This window comes from Acartia tonsa, chromosome 5 (assembly GCF_053477335.1).
Source record: "Acartia tonsa isolate MP-2025a chromosome 5, ASM5347733v1, whole genome shotgun sequence".
Classification (NCBI taxonomy): Eukaryota; Metazoa; Arthropoda; class Copepoda; order Calanoida; family Acartiidae; genus Acartia; species Acartia tonsa.
The window spans coordinates 43,659,734-43,678,131 of NC_137264.1; the positions used below are offsets into that span (position 1 = coordinate 43,659,734).

An 18,398-nucleotide genomic window follows, 5' to 3' on the forward strand; every position below is an offset into this window, starting at 1 on the left:
GATTTATTGACTAGAGAATGCCATTATTTGGGGCATATTATTAGTGCCGATGGATTGAAAATGAATCCTGCATATTTGGAACGGATTAAGGATTGGGGCAAGCCTAGAACAGGGAAGGAGTTACAGAAGTTTTTGGGATTTACCAATTATTACAGAGGATATTTTGCTGATTATGCTAAGAGGTCGTGCATGTTGGATAGTCACAGGAATGACACTATAATAAAGTGGACAGAAGAATTGAATAGAGTATGGACTGAATTTATGGAAATGTTCAAGACTGAGATGTGTAAAGGCTATCCTCAATGGGATAATCCTAATCTTTTTATCGTGGATGTAGATTATAGTTCTCAGTATTTTGCAGGGATTATTTCACAAGAACAGGATGGTGTAGAGAGAGTGTTTGGTGTCTGTAGTAAAAAGTGTAATGCTGCGGAACAAAATTATCCTTCCTATAAAGGAGAATTAGGTGCATTAGTATATGCATTAAAGAATTTTTTACACTTTTGTAGGTTTCGTGAATTTGTGGTTCGGACAGACAGTATTTCATTAGTGCATTATAAACGTTGGGCTAAAGGATCAATAAACGGTGTCACCTATCGATGGATAACTTTCTTGCAAAGTTTTGACTTTACAGTTATCCATCGACAGGGGACTAAGCATGTGAATGTAGATTATTTGTCGAGAACTGAGTTAGATTGTAAGGAACATCGACTGAAGGATTGTCAGGAGTGTAGAGAGACAGATAATAAAATTTTGGATCCTTACCTGGATGATTCACCATTTCTGGATCAAATCTATTCCATTATGCAGGTACATTCTGCAGAGGATGAGGTGGATGTTGAGTTTGTCTGGCAAAGTAGTCTTCAGCAGGACGAGATCCTAAATAAAATAAGGTTATGGATATTGGAAAGGAGACAGTTGTCGTCTTATGAGAGGGCGGAGTTATCGGGCAGAAAAGAACTATTGTACAATCTTATTGGCCATATGTATGTGCTAGAGGGGGTTGTAATTTTCAGACAGCCTTTGGCCGAAGGGGGTTTTGTTGAGAGGCCTGTAGTGCCTCTTTCTTTATACAATGATATATTTGATTCAGCTCATGGTGGATATGGTTCTGGACATAGAGGTGTGCAGGAGACAATACGTAAAATAAATGAGAGATTTTTTATGCCTGGCGTGAACAAGTTTGTGGAATCGAGAATGCGAAGTTGTATTACATGTTTGAAAAAGGCTGGAAGTAATCCTAAACATGTTTCACCTATAACTCATTCTGTTCAAAGTAGTGAAGTTTTTGCTAATATGTCAGTGGATCTAGTTGGTCCTTGGACTCCATGTTATCATCAGGGACAGACGGTTAAATTTGTCTTAATCATGGTTTGCTTATTTTCTAGATATGTTTTTACATGTCCGTTGGTTGATGCTAAAACTGAAACAACTGTAAAGGCTATATTGGAAAATTTTGTACCTACCTATGGTTTATTTAGGGCTTTGAGATCGGATAGAGGTACAAATTTTACAAGCAGTGTGTTTAAAGGTGTGATGAAAGGATTGGGGGTGGATACTGTCCTAATTCCCCCCAGGAATCCAAATTCGAATCCTGTAGAGAGGCAAAATCAGAGTTTGTATGCTGCTTTGAAAGTAGATGAAAATCATGGAACAAAGGACTGGGCTAAAAAATTACCTTTGGCTACGTTAGTGATTAACTGCTCCAAGAGTTCTAGAACTGGCTATTCTCCATTTTTTCTGGTTTTCGGTCGGCAGCCACGTATTCCCCTCGATTTTCTATCACCAGTCCCGTCTGTTGAATCTTCATCCTCGCGGTCGTATTTGGAATTTCTGAAAAATATGGAGGATGTAATTAAGAGAATTTCTACAAAATCCAAGTTATATTTAGAGGTTCAAAATAAACACAGAGTACAGAAGGAAGCATTGAGGGTGACAGATGTTTGTTATGCTTTCTTTAATATTGTGAAGACTGACGTGTCCAAGAAATTACAGTCTTTTTATGGAGGGCCTTTTATTGTAGTTAAGAAATTTTCGGATGCATTGTATGAGTTGGCACCTTTTGGGAATAATCCCATCAAGAAAAATCAGGTTGTGGCTAGAGATAAAATTCGAAAAATTCATGCTCGAACGGAAGTTTTAGGAGAGGAGGTTAATTTTAACGTTTTTCCTTTACCTGAAATTTGTCCGTCCGATGAGATATTTTTGGAGGTTGATAATATGCCTGTAGAGAGGGAAACTGTAGAGGAGAGAGAGAGTGAAAATGTTGTGTATTTGTCATCTGAAAATGATGGTTTTGAATTGGCAGAGGAAAGACAGAGTGACGAGATCCAGGAGAAGGAGAGTGAGGTTGAGGTTGATAATGACAGAGTTTCAGGGGATGGAAATGAGTGGAACGTTAATAGAGAAATTATACCTGTAAGGGAAGGAGTAGAGGTGGGAGTGACAGATGAATCTGTGGTGCCTGCTCCTGTAGTTGAGGGTAATTTTGACGAGGTTGAGCTTCCATCGGAACAGTCGTTTTTGACTACGGCGCCGCCGCAATCTTCACCTGAAAGATTAGTAACAATTAAGAAAAGTGGATCACGGGTGGCGAAATATTTATGGGACACTGGGAGGAGGTTAAGATCTCAGGTAGGGGGTCCTGTGGTACATGTTCAGATAGGAACTCGAGGACGGAGAAAGTAGGGAAAGGAGCTGATAATAATTATTTTTGAAAAGAAAATATTATATAAATATATATAAATATTATAAAAATATATTATAATAAGAGTTCATGAATTGTTATTTGATTATTTTAATAACAAATATGTGCTGACAAAGCTAGTAGGTGGAGAGTTGTTCTACAATGAAAGGCTAAATCAGTTGATATTTGCGGGTGAATTGGTGAACAGTTATCAGCTAATAATGTCTGGTCATAATAATAAATTCAAATCAGGTAAATATTTTTTAATTTGGGGATTGTGTTTAATATCCTGTGGGGCTGATGTGATACCTGTGCTAGTAAAGGAGTGTGTTGGCGACGGTCCTGAATTGAGGGCTTCAGAATGTACAGTGTTTGGACAGCATGAGTTTAATGGAACAATCAGTGGTCATCTGTTAAAAAAAGTAGGAGTGAGATTTTTGCCCGCGGTACAATGTCACGTCGACAGAACGGTTCACACCTGGTATTGTGGCAAATATAGCCACTTACATTTAGGGGCACCAGCTGTGGTTAGTAGTGATGAGTTAATTTCTAGTGAAGATTGTAAAAGGATGGAGGAACAGAGAGTGTTAGACATAGATGGACGACGGTTGCCTGTAGCGTTTTATGACCGGTCAATGACTTATTTCATAAATGGTACAATTCTGTATGAGGATATGATGACGTATGGAATTGACCCTCAGTGCAGAGGGGATGGTATTTATTTAAATAATACCTTTGTGCCTAATACTTTTCAAGAAGTTCAAATTACAAGTTATTTGAAAAATATACAAATTTCAATGTTACCTGATAACAGTTGTTTTCTTGAGGATCAGTTCATTGGTGCACATTGTCTGGAGTCTGATCTGCGGCTTGGGCTTGATCGAGTGATAGTTCACAATAAATCACAGGAAGATAGACGTCATTTTAGTTATTTTCGGACTGTTGACATTGTAAATTTAACTTTGTTTACATTTTCTAATATGGCGGATGATGCTAATAATCAGGGTGGCCAAAGTTGGTTGGCGATTTCTCCACAGTTTTCGTTGGGATTGAAACTGGGGAAAAAAGTGGAGTTTTCTGATTTTCTGACTGATTTGCATTATTTTCATACCAACGTTCCGGATGTATTTTTGTGGATTACAACAGCTAAAAAGAATTTTTTTCCTTGGATGCGAAGAAAGGAGGAGGATGGTGCTTTATTACTACAGCTAACTTCTTCATACCATCAGGTGGAAAGGATTTTGCAGGCAGAACAGGGGTGTTGGGAGAATAATTTGTTTCATTCCAACATCAAACAAGTCGGAAATTTGTTGGTACAACATCTAGGGGAGATGGAACTTGTGTCTGTGTGTAAAAAAAGATGGTTGAATGTGACTTTAGGAGCGAATTTGCCGTGTTATCTTGGTCATTTGTCTTTGTTCATGGATGGTAGAATTGTTGCTGTAGAACCGTTCACAAGATTAGTTAAAAATGTTTCCTTGTTGATGGTTGTCGAGTGCAGGAAAAATCCAGTATTTGTGAGAGTTAAACCTGGATTATATCTAGGCAACAAGGGGGCAGGAATGCAGCTGGTTCAGACTAAACGGCTGGAGGATAGTTGGTTGAAGGTACCGTTGAATTTTGAGCATCTGTTGGATAAGGGAGAGAAAGGACAGGTGTTGGAGTCTGTGGAAGAGGCTAAACTTTCGGAATTGGCTGCTAATTCACATGCTTTTGTTGTAGAGGTTACAGAAGATTGGTTTGTACATTTGTATAATACCTCGATTGATTGGTTGACTAATAGTTGGCAGCATTTTGTTATGGCTGTGATGGGTGCTGCGGGGGTGGTTGTTGGATTGCTGTGTGTTGGTTGTGTGTGCAAACTGTGTAACTGCGTTAAATTTTCGCGTTATCCTTCGGGAAGACAGTAATTAAAATTTGGCATCCCTGATAAATATAATTTGTGTAAAGTATTTCGTTTTAAATGTCGTCTTATATATGAAAAATGTTAAAATATTAAAATATTAAAATGTTAATATTTAATTATTGATTATTATCAGGAAATGGAGATGGAAACGAGAGGCGGTATCAGCGGGCGTCTGGTCGGCGGGAGGAGCGTGAACCGTCTGTTGAGATGCTGGATGCTGGTAGAGCTAATCGGCGGCATGTTGTGTATAGAAGAGATGATAGGAGGCAGTATGATGTAGAATCGCTCAGGTATGAGCCTGGGTATGATGATGAAGACGATGTTGGCAACGTGAGCCTTGAGGTTGAGCTTGATTCCAGGGATCGTCTGCCTAGTGAACAGAGTGGTTCGGAGCTAGACAGTTGGACTGAGCCTCCAACGGACAAGCCTGAACAAAAGGTGGCAGATACTAGTTCTGGTGAGGGACGGCGCAGGTTTGGTAAGTTTGTGCCAAATCAGGCTGCTGGGTCGGTCAGGACTAAGGGAGCCAGCAAGGCTTATGATGATGCTGGGGAAGGTACTTCCAGAAGGGGCGTGGTCAAGCGGCCTGCTGGGGCAGATTCTCTTGGGCCTAAACAGAAGAGGGAGTTACCAGATTTACGTGCTGAGGTCGAGAGAAATAAGGCTGAGCGTAAGAATGACAGACGTGGTTTGGCGCCGCTCAGTGATGAAGATATAGGTAGAATCAGTAATTCTGTTGCTGTGACTCTAAAGCCTATGGTTGAGGAAAAAATTCGTGAGGCTGTAAAAGAATCGGTCAAAAGTTTGAATACTGCACAGAAACTTTGGCAGACTGACGGTCATAAACGGATTAAGGATATGTTGGCCACGCATAAGAAGGATCTAATGGAATGTATAAGGAAGGTAGATACGGAGGTGCAGCAAATGGTGGCTACTACTGCACAGCAAAAGGCTTCTTATCTGGTACAGCGGGTACAGACAGCAATGACTGATAATTGGGAAAGTAGTTCAACCAAGTTGGGACAGCAGGTGGGCCAACAGGTGGAAAGTGTTTTGGCAGGGCAGGGAACTAAGGTTCAAGAGGCTATTTCTGAGATGGCGCAAAAAGAGGCTGAAGTGCAAAGGCACCTGTCTAATATTTTTAGCGAGCTGTCCGAGATCCGGCGCAGAATAAACAATGACTTACCGGCGGCGGCATATTGGCAGTTGCAACAGGCTGGGACTTCTGGCGGTGCTGAGGCTAACAACGGGGTGATGATGGTTTCGGGAGGTGTTCAGGTCACTGGTGGTGTTGAGATGGAGGTGGCAATGCCGGCAGATGGGCCAGCGGTGGCTGCAGAGGTGGCTGTTGTGAATGATACCGCCTCAGCGGTAAATGATGCTGTGATGGTTGCTGTAGGAGGGCCCGTAACTGCTGCAGCGAGTAATGCTGTCATGGCGGCAACAGTGGGTGTCTCGGCTGAGGTTGGTGGAGGGGCGCTGAACACTCCTCCTCCAGTGGGTGAAGGAGAGGAAGGACTTGAGGCCGGGGTCAATTTCGATGTAGGTTCACCCAGTGAAGACATTGATCCCAGTTTATTGGATCAGCCTGATGGATGGTGAAACCATGCTTAGCTGGATGGTTTCAGAAGGGGGTAAATGTCATATATTTATGTTGTGACGTCATATATTTAAGTTTGCAGACATATTTTAGTTGTTACTCTTAATTACTCTTTAATTGCTCTCAGAAAGAATAAAGAGAAAATATATTTAAGTCAGTTGATATTGAGAGTCCTAACACAGAACATTATCTGGTTTGGGTTCGAGTCTTTATTAAGACCAATACAGCTATTCACAGACATCCTACTACTTTAGATAGTTTGCATAGGCAGATATTCTACCCCTTCAAAGTGCATAGTTAATTAATACCTTGTATTAATTAAACAGACAGTCATCCTGTTGCTTGGTGTCCTGATATACAGACAGACATCCTGCTACTTCAGAACTTTCCAGCTTTGAATAATCAGTAGTTTTGACTTATTAACATATTTAATCATTTCTAAATATAGTATCAATATATAATCTTATTTACTCAAAAACTGCATTTAATCCAATATAATAAATACTTAAAAATCTGTTTGCATTTTGAATTGAATATTAAGTCTACTCTATCATTAACTTATGTAAGTCTGTCTATTTCACATAAGTAACTATACATTGGTTTAAAGCAAGGATTATGTTAAAAGTCAGCTTAACCGTTAGGAAAAATCCAGAACTATGTGAAAAAGTTTAATTTTAGCTATAATGGGAGAAAAAAGCAATTTAATGCACATTTTATATAATACGGAAAATTTCTTCCTTTCCCTTTACCTTATAAAAATCGTCGGAAAAAGCCGTTTTTTAAGCAAACAAAAGCGCGTTTTGCTCTATCTGTGAGATATTATGAATGAGATAATGTTAAGATATGATATTAAGATGAGAAAAATTTACGTTCACAGTCCCTTTAAGTAAATTAAGAGATTTAAGGTCTTGTTAGAGAAAATAAAATGAATGGAAACCACACGAACCCCTCCCCTCCCCCCATAGCGGTATTGGCTGACTGACTGATGGATATACATAGTGAATTATAAATTAGCTTCGCTTCTAAAAAGAACTCCTCTAAATTTTTAGAGTAGCCGATAATTAACTTATTCTCTGACAGTTGGACGAACAAATTGAGTTATGAATTACTTGCTGTGATAATAAAGAACAAATACATTATATATTATTTATTACAAAATGTAAAACAAATCACAATTTTGCATATTATTCTCACTAACATAATTATTAATGTTAGGTAGTTTTGGAACACTGGCAAGATTACTAATAGTTATTTCTCGCATCATATTATAAACATCTTTTGACGGATATGAAATATACATTATAAGATTATAAGTTTTTTCAAGCCCCGAGATGCCGAAGGCACTGGCTAAAAAACCTGTTTGTAATCTTATGACTGTACATTTTTATATTCGTAGAAAACTGGATATAATACAATGCTAGACATAATTTTTCAGTATGGCTACGAACCGGTTCTAATCCGCCGGATGTTAATCGGTTTCGAAGCAATACGGTAAATACTAATATTATTGCGTATTAATGGCTTCGACCATAACTTTTAAGTACTTTGCCCCGGCAATGAAGGAGGAAGTATATACCTACATTTAATTTTAATACACTTGTAAAATAGCCTAAAACCTCATGGAACATACAAACACATACATTTTACTACTTATACAACAATTTAGGTTGAATATTGAACTCTGATAGGCAAATCTTTATCCTTAAAATAAAGTAAAAGGATGTCTGTATGTTTGTTTGTTTGTACTGATGGATCTCCATAACTGCTGAACCTATATGGTTCATCTTTACAGGGTAGCCTGGGAAGGTTTTAAACTATTTGGGGGGGAGAGTACAACCACCCTTACAAGAAAAATCGCCTCTAGGGGCGTATCCGCTAGTGTAAATTAAAGTATTTATTTACAAATAATAATAATATTTGTAATTTGATTTGAAATAGAACATAAAAAGTCTTTTTTATCTATTAATACAATATTAAAATTTACAGTTCAGAAATATTTATTATTTTTATGTCACTAAATGTTTTTTTTCAGTATCTTAAGAAAAATAGATTATTTAAAAGTCTGTATATTTAACATTTTTTAGATTCACAGATTAACTTTTACTTTAAAATTTATGCTTATTAATTATAAATTGGTTTATTTACATTTTTATCACAATTTTTCAGATTTGCATTAACTGAATTACCAACTTGTGGCTTGAAAAAGAATTCTTAACATATCAAGTAAAAGTCATAAATTATGCTTGTTAGACATCTAGCGGTCAGAGTTTGAACTAAATTGTCTTATTACAAATGTGGCAGAGAGTGATGGTGAGGGTGAAGCATGTGTCCCATGGGCCCCATACCAAACTGTGCCATGGCCGCCATCTGGCTGGAGTGCACAGCTATGGGATCCAGCTTTTCCTTCTGGATCAGTTCATCCCTCTTTTTTACCTGAAATAGAAAAGTTTAATTAGTTTGATATTTTAATTTATTAATATTTTTGGATCATGAAATAAAAACGGAGTAGCGGATTTCCGTATTTTCACATTACCTTTCCTCCTACTTCTAGCTCCTGCGTGGGGCTCTAAACTTGCGGGGTCAATTTCCTAACCATGCGCGGCAAATAACCTATCAAAATTACTGTCAAAATAAGACAAAACCCGCTACTTCATTTTCTTTCCATGATCCATTTTTCTATTTTATTCTCCTGTTTCTTTTAGCATTTCAAAATCCAAATTAGAATTATTAATAATGTGAAAATCTAGCCTGAAAAAGTCCATTTATAGCGTGGGGAACCATTGATAGAGAGGGTGGAAGCTATGAGGAGGGGGGATCAGTGGGGGGTTTTGTTCCTTCACTTTAACAACCTAACAAAGTATTTACAAATATTATTTTTCATCTGACTAATATTTTATGATTAAAAAGGGAATAGAAACCTTTGCAAAATTCTGTTAAATTGTGAGAAGATTCCAGTCAAATGTGCTTATTAGGTCAACCTGCGTTGAATTTTACTATGCATTTGGTAAATATTAAGAACATATAGACTTAGTAAGCGCATTTGACTGGAAGCTTGCTCACAATTTTACGGAATTTATTCCTTTATAAACAAAGAATGATTAATTATGTTTTTTAATCAAAGTTCAAAATTAGGGAAAGTCTATAAGACCGACCTAATAAATATATCTTAAAATAAGAGTAAAAACAATTGAGAAGCTTTAAGAAGAAAGAGGACAAAGTGACTCAAAAATCAGCAGTGTGACGTCATAAAAATGAGGGAGATGAGAGGAGAAGTGGGAAAGAAAACACCTATAAAAGAAATGGATAATTACTAATTTCTATGACGTCACATGGCTGATTTTTAAATCACCTTTTCCCCCTACCTGAAGGAAAACTAAATTCAAATTATCTACAAAATTATCTGAGGGATTGAGTTAATATTGTCAAATATTCAGTCAGTCTGTCAATGAGAAATGAGAACACTTTAGGAAGTTAGTACTTATCTGAATATTTGAATTTCAAAAGAATATATTGACCTGCTTCCTTTCCTTTGCTCTTCTATTCTGAAACCATATTTTGACCTGTCTCTCAGAAAGATTCAAGGTTTGAGCCAGCTCAGATTTTCTTCTAATTGTTATATACCTAAATGATTATCAAATAAAATTCAACAAACGGCCATTGTAAACAAATATGAAGTTTAAATGATATACTTATAAAGTAGTAATAGGATGTTTATGAGTTTGTTTGTCTGATTGAACCAATATGATTCTCCTATACAGTTTAGCTTCTCATAGGTCCTGGAAAGACCCCCCAAAAAAAATACTTTTCAAAAAACTAAAATTAAAATCGACTCCCCCCCACTCCACTCTAGGGGTATATTTTAAATATTTATAATTATTAAACAACAATTTATATTATCTCAAATGAGGCATAATTAATTGGCTTACAATTATTTTTAGACGCATGGACAATGACATACAGACATTATATCACCTTCTTTATAAGAGTAGCTACGCTACTACTAATACCCACCTACTGTAATGAAACTCTTTTTCTAGTTCCAACCTCTGATGATCACTGTACACAACTCTGTACTTGTCTTTTGTACGGGTACGTCCTGTAAAAAGGACGATAAATGAGATTTTTATGACAATTTGAATCTTATATTTTTTATTTTAATAAGTTGAAAAAGCCATGCATGTTAGTACTATTAAAGAAGTTAGTTACAGGGATATAACAATTTTAAAAAAACTTTTTGCCTCCATCCTTTCTTTTTGAAATTTTTTTTACTTTTAAGTATGAGTGAAGGAATATTTTTTATTTATAATTTCTATAGTTTAAGATATCCCAAAGTTTTATTTAAATATTTATTTCTAATTGCTTTGTCTGCCTTTTAAAAGTATCTTAAACCTAATTTTAATAATGTTATGAAGATGGATATAGAATACTAATGGATATTTTGAGAAATTCTCGCATACCCTGATAAAATGTTTCTCCCGGCTGGCTAATTGAAGGATACCAATTTCCACACACCCTCTTATAATTTCTCATCCCCTCTCCTAACCATGAGTAATCATATTGACCAATACATGAGGACTATATCAGCAACCTAAATTGTCGACAAAAATACCGCAGTCACAATATCCATGTATTCTATATCCATTGTTATTAAAAATGTTAGTATTGTATATAATATATTTACCATCAGGACTACCTTCTTTACTTGGCCGCGAGGCTGAGCCCGGCCGTTTCATCCACTCATACGGCGACCTGGCGGGCTGCGGTCTGGCAGGCAGCGGATCCAACACTCCGCCACCACCTGACAGGTTTTCCACGCTGGAGATACCTGGATTCATCAAATATTTTGATTAAGTCAAACTAACAAATGCTCTAAAGTAGCTTTCTTTAAACAATTCAATTATTGATAAAAAATAAAATTACCACTTCTGTAGATTAAAATAATTGGTGAAAATGTTTGGACACTTCAAATTTGTAACAAACGAATAACAGTATCCAAAGCATTTGAGCCAACTAATAAGAAAACTTTGAGTACCAGTATAATTTACAGTCAATGTCCTCTCCCTCCTTGGGTATAAAGGGGTTCATGGCTAAGTTTTAATAAACGAAAAATTATTTTAAAAATTAATTCTACCTTGAGATTGCATATCTAGATGACGGGGTGGTGACATGGGTGGTTGGGAGTGTAGCCCCCCAGATGTTTGGGGCGGCGGGGTCCCTGGCCCAGACACTTCTGATACAGCCAAACCTAAACAGGACAATCACAATAAATGCTCAAGTAATCTGCAAAATAATTGAAAGATATTTCTAATAATTTTCCAAGTCGAATGATTTTGCCCTCCCAAAACGTAGCCTACTCCACGGATGGATCTATGGTAGTGTACAATTTTCAGGAACCTAGTAATAGTGTCTTACTTTTTATCTTTGTGACTTAATAAAAATCCATCCCTTTTTAGGGGTTTCCTTTCCCACCTCCACTCTCATCCTTCGATTTTTGTTACGTCACAAAGATAAAAAGTTAGACACTATTACTAGGTTCAATTTTCAGAGTTTCGTGTAGGGTCCTGACTCATTTCGGGCGATAAAACAATCTGCATCTCTATAAACTTTTGTTTTGTTGTAAAATCGCCATAATTATGTCGACGTATAGTCATTAGAATATCGTCATAATTCATTAATGCTTTTTTTAGTCGATAAAAATATAAGTCATTTATGAAATTGAAGCAAAACATATTTGAAACATATGTAGTTACTAGTAGTTCATAACTTATTTTTGACAGGGAAAATATAAAATCGGAAATCATTTAGTCCCTCCTTCCCCCCCCCCCCCCTAGCTCTAGAAAGTGTATAAATATTTATTTTACTTTTTGAGGTTGGGTGAATATATCTTGTTTACGGACAATTGTAAGGCATTTTTAATAAAATCAAATAAAATAATATTTTCCGTAATTGAAATTAGGTTAATAATTTAAAATTTAATAAAATTTATTTTACAACATACAGATGTTTCTTTCCAACTGTTTATTTTGAAATTGCATTAATTTTAGAATTGCAAATAAAACAAATTATTAAGATAAAGGATTTTTAAATTTGTTTGAAGCATTAAATTTTGTTAAAAAACAGTATTTCAACGCAATAAGATGTACAGTATTCCTAAGGCCATTTAGTTTTTTCCTGTAAATCTTAATAACGGCTGAGTTACACATTTAAATACAATTTAGTTTTTTATCAATAACGTTGCGTTATAATGATATGTGTAGAATAAGGTGTTAGGTTTTAAAAAGTCATGCTGTTTAATAGACTTTGTCTGTCTGCCTGTCCTTTCTTCTGTATTGCACTCTTATTTCGTTTATAAATTCAATGTTAATTCCTCTCAATTTATTATTTTATCTCTCACTCTCTCTCTCTCTCACACACTCACTCACTCTCTGTCTCTCTGGGTTTCGAAGTTTGAGGGGTGTGGGAGGTGAACACATCTATACACAATGGACGTCTATGGACTGAATGTTACCTGAATCTGGAGAATGATGTGTTGGTCCAGGAAGGCCTCCTATCCGTACACCATCCTAAATAAAATCAAATAATGGATTTATTATTACTTGGATCTTGCACCAGATTTTCATGTTCTATGGTAAAATGAACTCTGTAGCGGGCAAAAATGACGATAATCCCCTTCCCTCCTACTGAATAAACAGCCCGACCAATAAATTCGAGGGGATAAAGCAACCTAACTTGGCGATTTTTCTTCTGTCATAATATCCACGTAGATTCTAAATCCATTAATCAAATATAACTAAAATCTGCAAGAAATAGAAACATGCTCCTTTGATCAGCCAATAGGAAAACTAATGAACAATCTGGCCATATTTTTGGATAGAAAGTGTACAGATTTTGGTTCAAAAGTTATTTCACTCACAAAATAAGTTATTTATAAATAGTCGAATTTCTTCGCTTGAGTAATGTAAAGCATAAATAACATAAATATAATAAGTCAGCTATGAATATATTGGACAAAAAAGTTTGTTAGCTTGAAATCCCTTTTTAAGTTTGACGGATTATTGATTAAGATTAAACAAATCTTCTATTTTAAAACTTTTCTTACTTTCATAAACAAACGCCCTGCCAAAGTCAAAATAACAAAGCATTCTCATTAAAAATCACCAAACCTTTCTTAGTCCAAATATTAAAGTAGCGGGTATAAGGAAGTTAAACAATAGAGTAACTAAAGAAGAGTTTTTACATTGCGGGAAAGAAAACAGATTACAGAAAAATGAAGATAGTCAGACAGACATAATCTACAAGGAAGAATTGCTTCATATCATATTTTGCAATGCATATAATAACTTAAATCTTTTTTTTGTGGTGTAGACAAAGTAATTTTTATTAACAAGTGTGGCAATATTAAAAGGACACTTTCATTTGTACGTTAATTCAGACATGTTAGAATTGATCTATCGATTTCATCCCCCCCCCCCCCAAAAAAAAGATATGTTTGATGGAGGGGTTATCGGCTATGGGCAGGGATCTAAAGGGCTTAGACGATAGTCGATGAATTGGTGTACATTACGAATGATGATAACAAATTCACCCCTCCTGTAGATAACAATTAGAGGTTAAAACGTTTGGACACTGAACTAAATGAACCAACCAAATAAAATGCATTAAAAGTCCCCAAGGTTGCTAAGCCAACGAATAAGAAAACGTTATTATAAGACTTTGGGGACAAGTGTAATAAACAGCCTAATGTCCCCTCCCTCACTGGGCTAGGGCTAAAAAAAAGACATTAAAATGTATATTTCAATTCAATTATAAAAAACATTCAAAAAAGTTTCTTTTTAACCTTTTCAATATAAAGTTAAAGAAATTGTATATTTGTAAAGAAATAGTCTTTGAATTTTCCTTCTTTTTAAAAGCGAAGCTTTTTTACAATAAGGGTCTGTCAGTCCGTAACGGCTAGCTATTTTCGTTAATTTGGGCATGTTTGAGCTGTCCTTTCGATTTCCAACTTTGCATAGTGATTCATTTAGTAGTTAGGTACGATTAAGAAAGCGTAGCAACTCTATAATCGTTACCAGAATGTCCGTACGTCCATTTTATCATGTTGATTTTTAACAGCAAATTTTATGCGCAAAGCATCTCTATAATCAAGTCGTAAAAATGTAAGTATGTCATTAAACATTATCCTAAATTTATGCAGTTTTTCAGCAAATTATCTTACAATTATGCTTTGACTTTTTTACATTAATAATCTGATTATTAAGTTGAAACACTTAAAGTGTTAATGTTAGTTTGTCCTACAGTTTCAGAGCTTCGCTTTTATGGATGTTGTCATCCTTGTTTTGAAGGTGTTCTTGGCCAATTTCCCTACACTAGTAAACTCATTTAAGAAAAAAAAACGTACATTTGATAATTTTAGGTTAGGTTAGGTTTAGATAGTGTTTTATGAGAACTGAAGGGTTAGATCTAGTAATAATGCTTAGAAAGGGGAGGGGGGCAGGACGTAAATCGTTTTTTATTTGTGGTGGTTAAAAAATTGAAAATTAAAGTATTTTTTTATTTTGGGGGTTGGGGGTAATCTCCCCTATACCCCACCCCCCTCGGAAATCCCGAGGGTCTATTATTCACTCTTAGAGGGGGGGGGGGAGGCAGAACAATATTTTTTTTCATTTGTGGTGGTTAAAAAGTAGAAAATTAAAATCTTTTATTTTTATTTTGGAGGTTAGGGGTAACCTCCCCTATACCCCCTCCCCCCCTTGGAAATCCCAAGGGTCTATTATCCACTCATAAAGGATTTTTTTCTCTATGATTATAATTATCTAAGTACAAAAGTAATTTTTCATACAAGTTTTCTTTCATTGTTAATGTATATTATTATTTTTCATACGTAGCTAATCTTTGCTCCGCTTCTAATGGAATTCTTGTTTTACCGTAGACTAATGTTTATCAATATGTACGTGTTAGTAAATTAGTGCTGCCCTTCTTAAAAGTTTTTAGGAGCGCAGCTACTCTACAACTAGTGTTTGTTGTACCTGGTCAGATTGAGGTTCATCAGGTTGTATCCGTGTGTAAATTGGTGGCTTGAAATCTCCACTAAAAAAACAGTTCTTATGAGGTGACAGTTGACATATTTTGGGAAGAAAATGGCATCAAACCAAAATAAAGTTGATAATTAATTAATATGGTTGATAATATACTTAATTTCATTTCTTAATGTGAATCTGCGGCCAAATCTTTAAAATAAAAAACCTGATCTGTGGGTTAAACCCGGGGGACGGAGAATTTTCTTCATTTTCAGAATTGGGGCCACATCCCCCTCCACCGGAGGGTGATGGGGGCTGAAAGCCTGACGAGGGAGCGGAGGGTAGTCCCCATTCATCATACGACCTGAAATATATGCCAATTTTTGAAATGGTGATTCCTAGAACTATTGTAAGTGTAAGGCTATTAGCTGTAATGTTTTTGTACATTAAAAGTAAGCCTTAATAAGAATTGTAAATGTTCTATTCTGTTTCTTTCATTCATATTCACAAGAGAGAACCGACTTGAAAGCAGTATTACAGACTAGAGTTTGCTCGATATAACTATCTCCCTATTGGCTAGTTTTCTATATGCATATATATTTCTCAATAAATCTATTTTCCTCACCCTGCATTACTATTTAAACGGAAGTAAATATTTAATAATTTAAATGATCCTAAAAAGTTCTTTTAAATTATATTTTTTTCTTTACATTACCATCACCAAAGGGTTTATTATATGATTACAATTTTAGTTCAATATTTGAACACACAAAGTGTCGCCACAATCAAATTCTTTTAAAACAGAGTTTTCTTAAATTTATTATATCATAAATTTAAATTTTCTTTTTTTATGATTAGAAATTAAATACTTCATTATAATGTAAATAGCAACATAAAATCAAAAAAAATGAATTTGTTTTTAATAAAGTAAAATAATGGGTCTTATCGTTCTGGGCAATGAGAGTTTATTATGGATTATTGGAGCACTATGAGTTTTCAACGAATAGTCCTTGGAAAACTTGAGCTCGTTTATAGACATTTATTTCCTATATAGATCTGACATGGATCTTGAAGCAATTAAGCAGGCCGTTTTGTACAGGTTAAAAATTGGAAGATTTCATTAAATAAAAGTTATTGCAAATATACTTAGTAAATAAAAGTACAGACAGACTAGAGAATTTACCTATTATACAGATGAGACGGAATATAAGGATGTGTGTGTGGCCACTGTTGATCCCCACTCCCTACTCCATACATGGAACTGTAACTAAAACATATAAAAAAATAATGATCTTATATTTAGGTATCAAATCCCTGCTTAAATCTTCAGTTAAAGTTAAAAGATTGTCAATACTGTTGCTTTGTCATAAGTTTGATTTGAAAGCTAAAATAGTGGGTGAATGAATATGAAAGGTCGTGAAATTGAAGGGTCTTTTTGTATAAGTGATTTTTATAGCTTCACATACAAGAAAATTTTTTTTCTAAGGAACGAAATGAAATTAACCCGACAAAAAAAAATAAAAAGATTACCTTGAATGGAGATCATAACCCTGCGGGGGGTTCTGATAAGGTAGGTAAGATGGAGTGGTGTATCCTGCACTCCCGGGACCACTAGGTACACCACGCCGCGGAGAATGCCCGGCGAACATTCTACAAATATGAAATAGTTATTTGTCGGATAGTGTTTTGAACAGTTTTCTGTGGTAAATAAAATGAAAACTGAAAAATTACTATCCAACAAAACAAGGTTTAATCATACAATTTTTTATTCTTCTAAAAAATATTAAACACTACGATAAATAATTTTTCCGCATTGCTCAAAACCGATTAATATATGGTAAAATTAATTTGTCGCAATGACAAATCATCATCAGTATAAATTCGTCGATATGCCTGTCTGTCATAGTAGTCACTTGTAAATATACCATCTACTTACAGCACTGAATGCTAAATATCGTAAAGCACATAACTGTTCTTCGTTCATCAACAAATACTGTTAACATTTTATTTTTACGCTATTTATGGAGATAATTGTTCTATTTAAGATATCAATCGTTAAGCCAAGCGTTTTCTTTGAAACTTTCTCCTTTACTATATATGTATCTGTAAACATATGAATAAGAATATTTGCGATACCTCTGTCATACATTTTTGTTGATTTTAGTAGATTTAAACAAAATATCTACCCTTTCATTCAATATAATTTTATGTAATGCAATTGCAATTGCATTTTAATTTTGCTTTCTTGTTGAAAGAGAGATGGGACAATGGGTCGTTTATTACACTAGTCCCCAAAGTTTTATAATAGTGTTTCCTTATTCGTTAGCTAAACAACTTTGAGGACTTTTAGTGAATTATGATTGGTTGGATCATTAAGTTAAGTGTCCAAATATTTCAACCATTAATTGTATTTTAGAGTAGAGGTAATTTTATTTATTATCTTTGTTGAAGTACATTAATTTATTTTGCCATTGTCTTATCCCTTTTGATCTTGTTTAATATCCAAACAAATTTTTATTTTTACTTTTATTTTGTTTTCATAATCAAATGGCATCTAGGTCAGGGATAACACAATGACCTATAAATTGATAAACATCCCCAATGATGATACACAAAATTATCCCTTCTCTAGATTACAATTTTCGTGGTTGAATCATTTGGATACACAGCTTAATGAACCAACCAATCAAAATTGGATAAAAGTGTCCAAAGTTGTTGTATTAGAAAACGTTGTTATAAAACTTTGGGGACTCGCGCAATAAACAGCTCCATGCATTCAGGTTGAACTAATCTAAACTTTTTTCAGCGTCAAATAACAAAATTCAATTAAAGTGTTATTTTTATCAATTGTATAAATGTAAGTAGAAGGAAAGAGGAATTGAAAACTAACCTTTTTTATTGTTGACTTTCCCCTGCAAGTTATTGATTACTTTTACAATTCTTTGTTTCAATTTCTCACAAAAATTTATTTATCCATGTTTGTTTTATCTTCACAATTTTAATTTAATCACTCATTATTAGTTATCTTTGTAATTAACTTTTAATTAATTAATATTAACATTGATTAATATTAGTTCTATGCATTGGTGTATTGATTAATTACTGCAATGTATGCCTATATTAAAGCCCCTCTGACTGATTGCGCGGGTTTGTATCAACTTGGTATAAAAGTCAGTTGGTTATTTTATG

The 18,398-nt window shown here is 34.9% G+C and overlaps 1 protein-coding gene across 5 annotated transcripts; it reads right to left on the reverse strand.

The window, feature by feature from the left end:
• Positions 1–7,324: 7,324 nt before the first annotated feature.
• On the reverse strand, positions 7,325–18,351 carry LOC145319596 (uncharacterized). Of its 5 annotated transcripts, XM_080161816.1 has the most exons (12): positions 18,100–18,351; positions 16,740–16,859; positions 16,393–16,476; positions 15,436–15,573; positions 15,219–15,279; positions 12,701–12,755; positions 11,324–11,437; positions 10,874–11,017; positions 10,204–10,288; positions 9,708–9,813; positions 8,941–9,041; positions 8,495–8,625 (listed from the first exon to the last, which is right to left on the reverse strand). In XM_080161816.1, the coding sequence occupies exons 2-11, from the start codon at positions 16,856–16,858 to the stop codon at positions 8,955–8,957; spliced, it is 993 nt and encodes a 330-aa protein (XP_080017942.1). In that variant the 5' UTR covers position 16,859; positions 18,100–18,351; the 3' UTR covers positions 8,495–8,625; positions 8,941–8,954. The 5 variants fall into 5 exon arrangements, with proteins under 5 accessions (XP_080017940.1, XP_080017941.1, XP_080017939.1 ...); XM_080161814.1 differs by lacking the exon at positions 8,941–9,041 and having other exon boundaries at positions 7,325–8,625; positions 10,886–11,017; XM_080161815.1 differs by lacking the exon at positions 8,941–9,041 and having other exon boundaries at positions 7,325–8,625; positions 10,204–10,270.
• Between the last annotated feature and the right edge of the window lie 47 nt (positions 18,352–18,398).

Excerpts from the sequence above, each read along its gene's own strand:
- LOC145319596 (XM_080161813.1), bottom strand. The coding sequence starts at position 16,858 with ATGTTCGCCGGGCATTCTCCGCGGCGTGGTGTACCTAGTGGTCCCGGG. Across the intron at positions 12,756-15,218 it reads ATGAACCTCAATCTGACCAG|GATGGTGTACGGATAGGAGG; the intron begins GTACAACAAACA and ends GATTTTATTTAG. Across the intron at positions 8,626-9,707 it reads GAGCAAAGGAAAGGAAGCAG|GTAAAAAAGAGGGATGAACT; the intron begins GTCAATATATTC and ends TTTCTATTTCAG.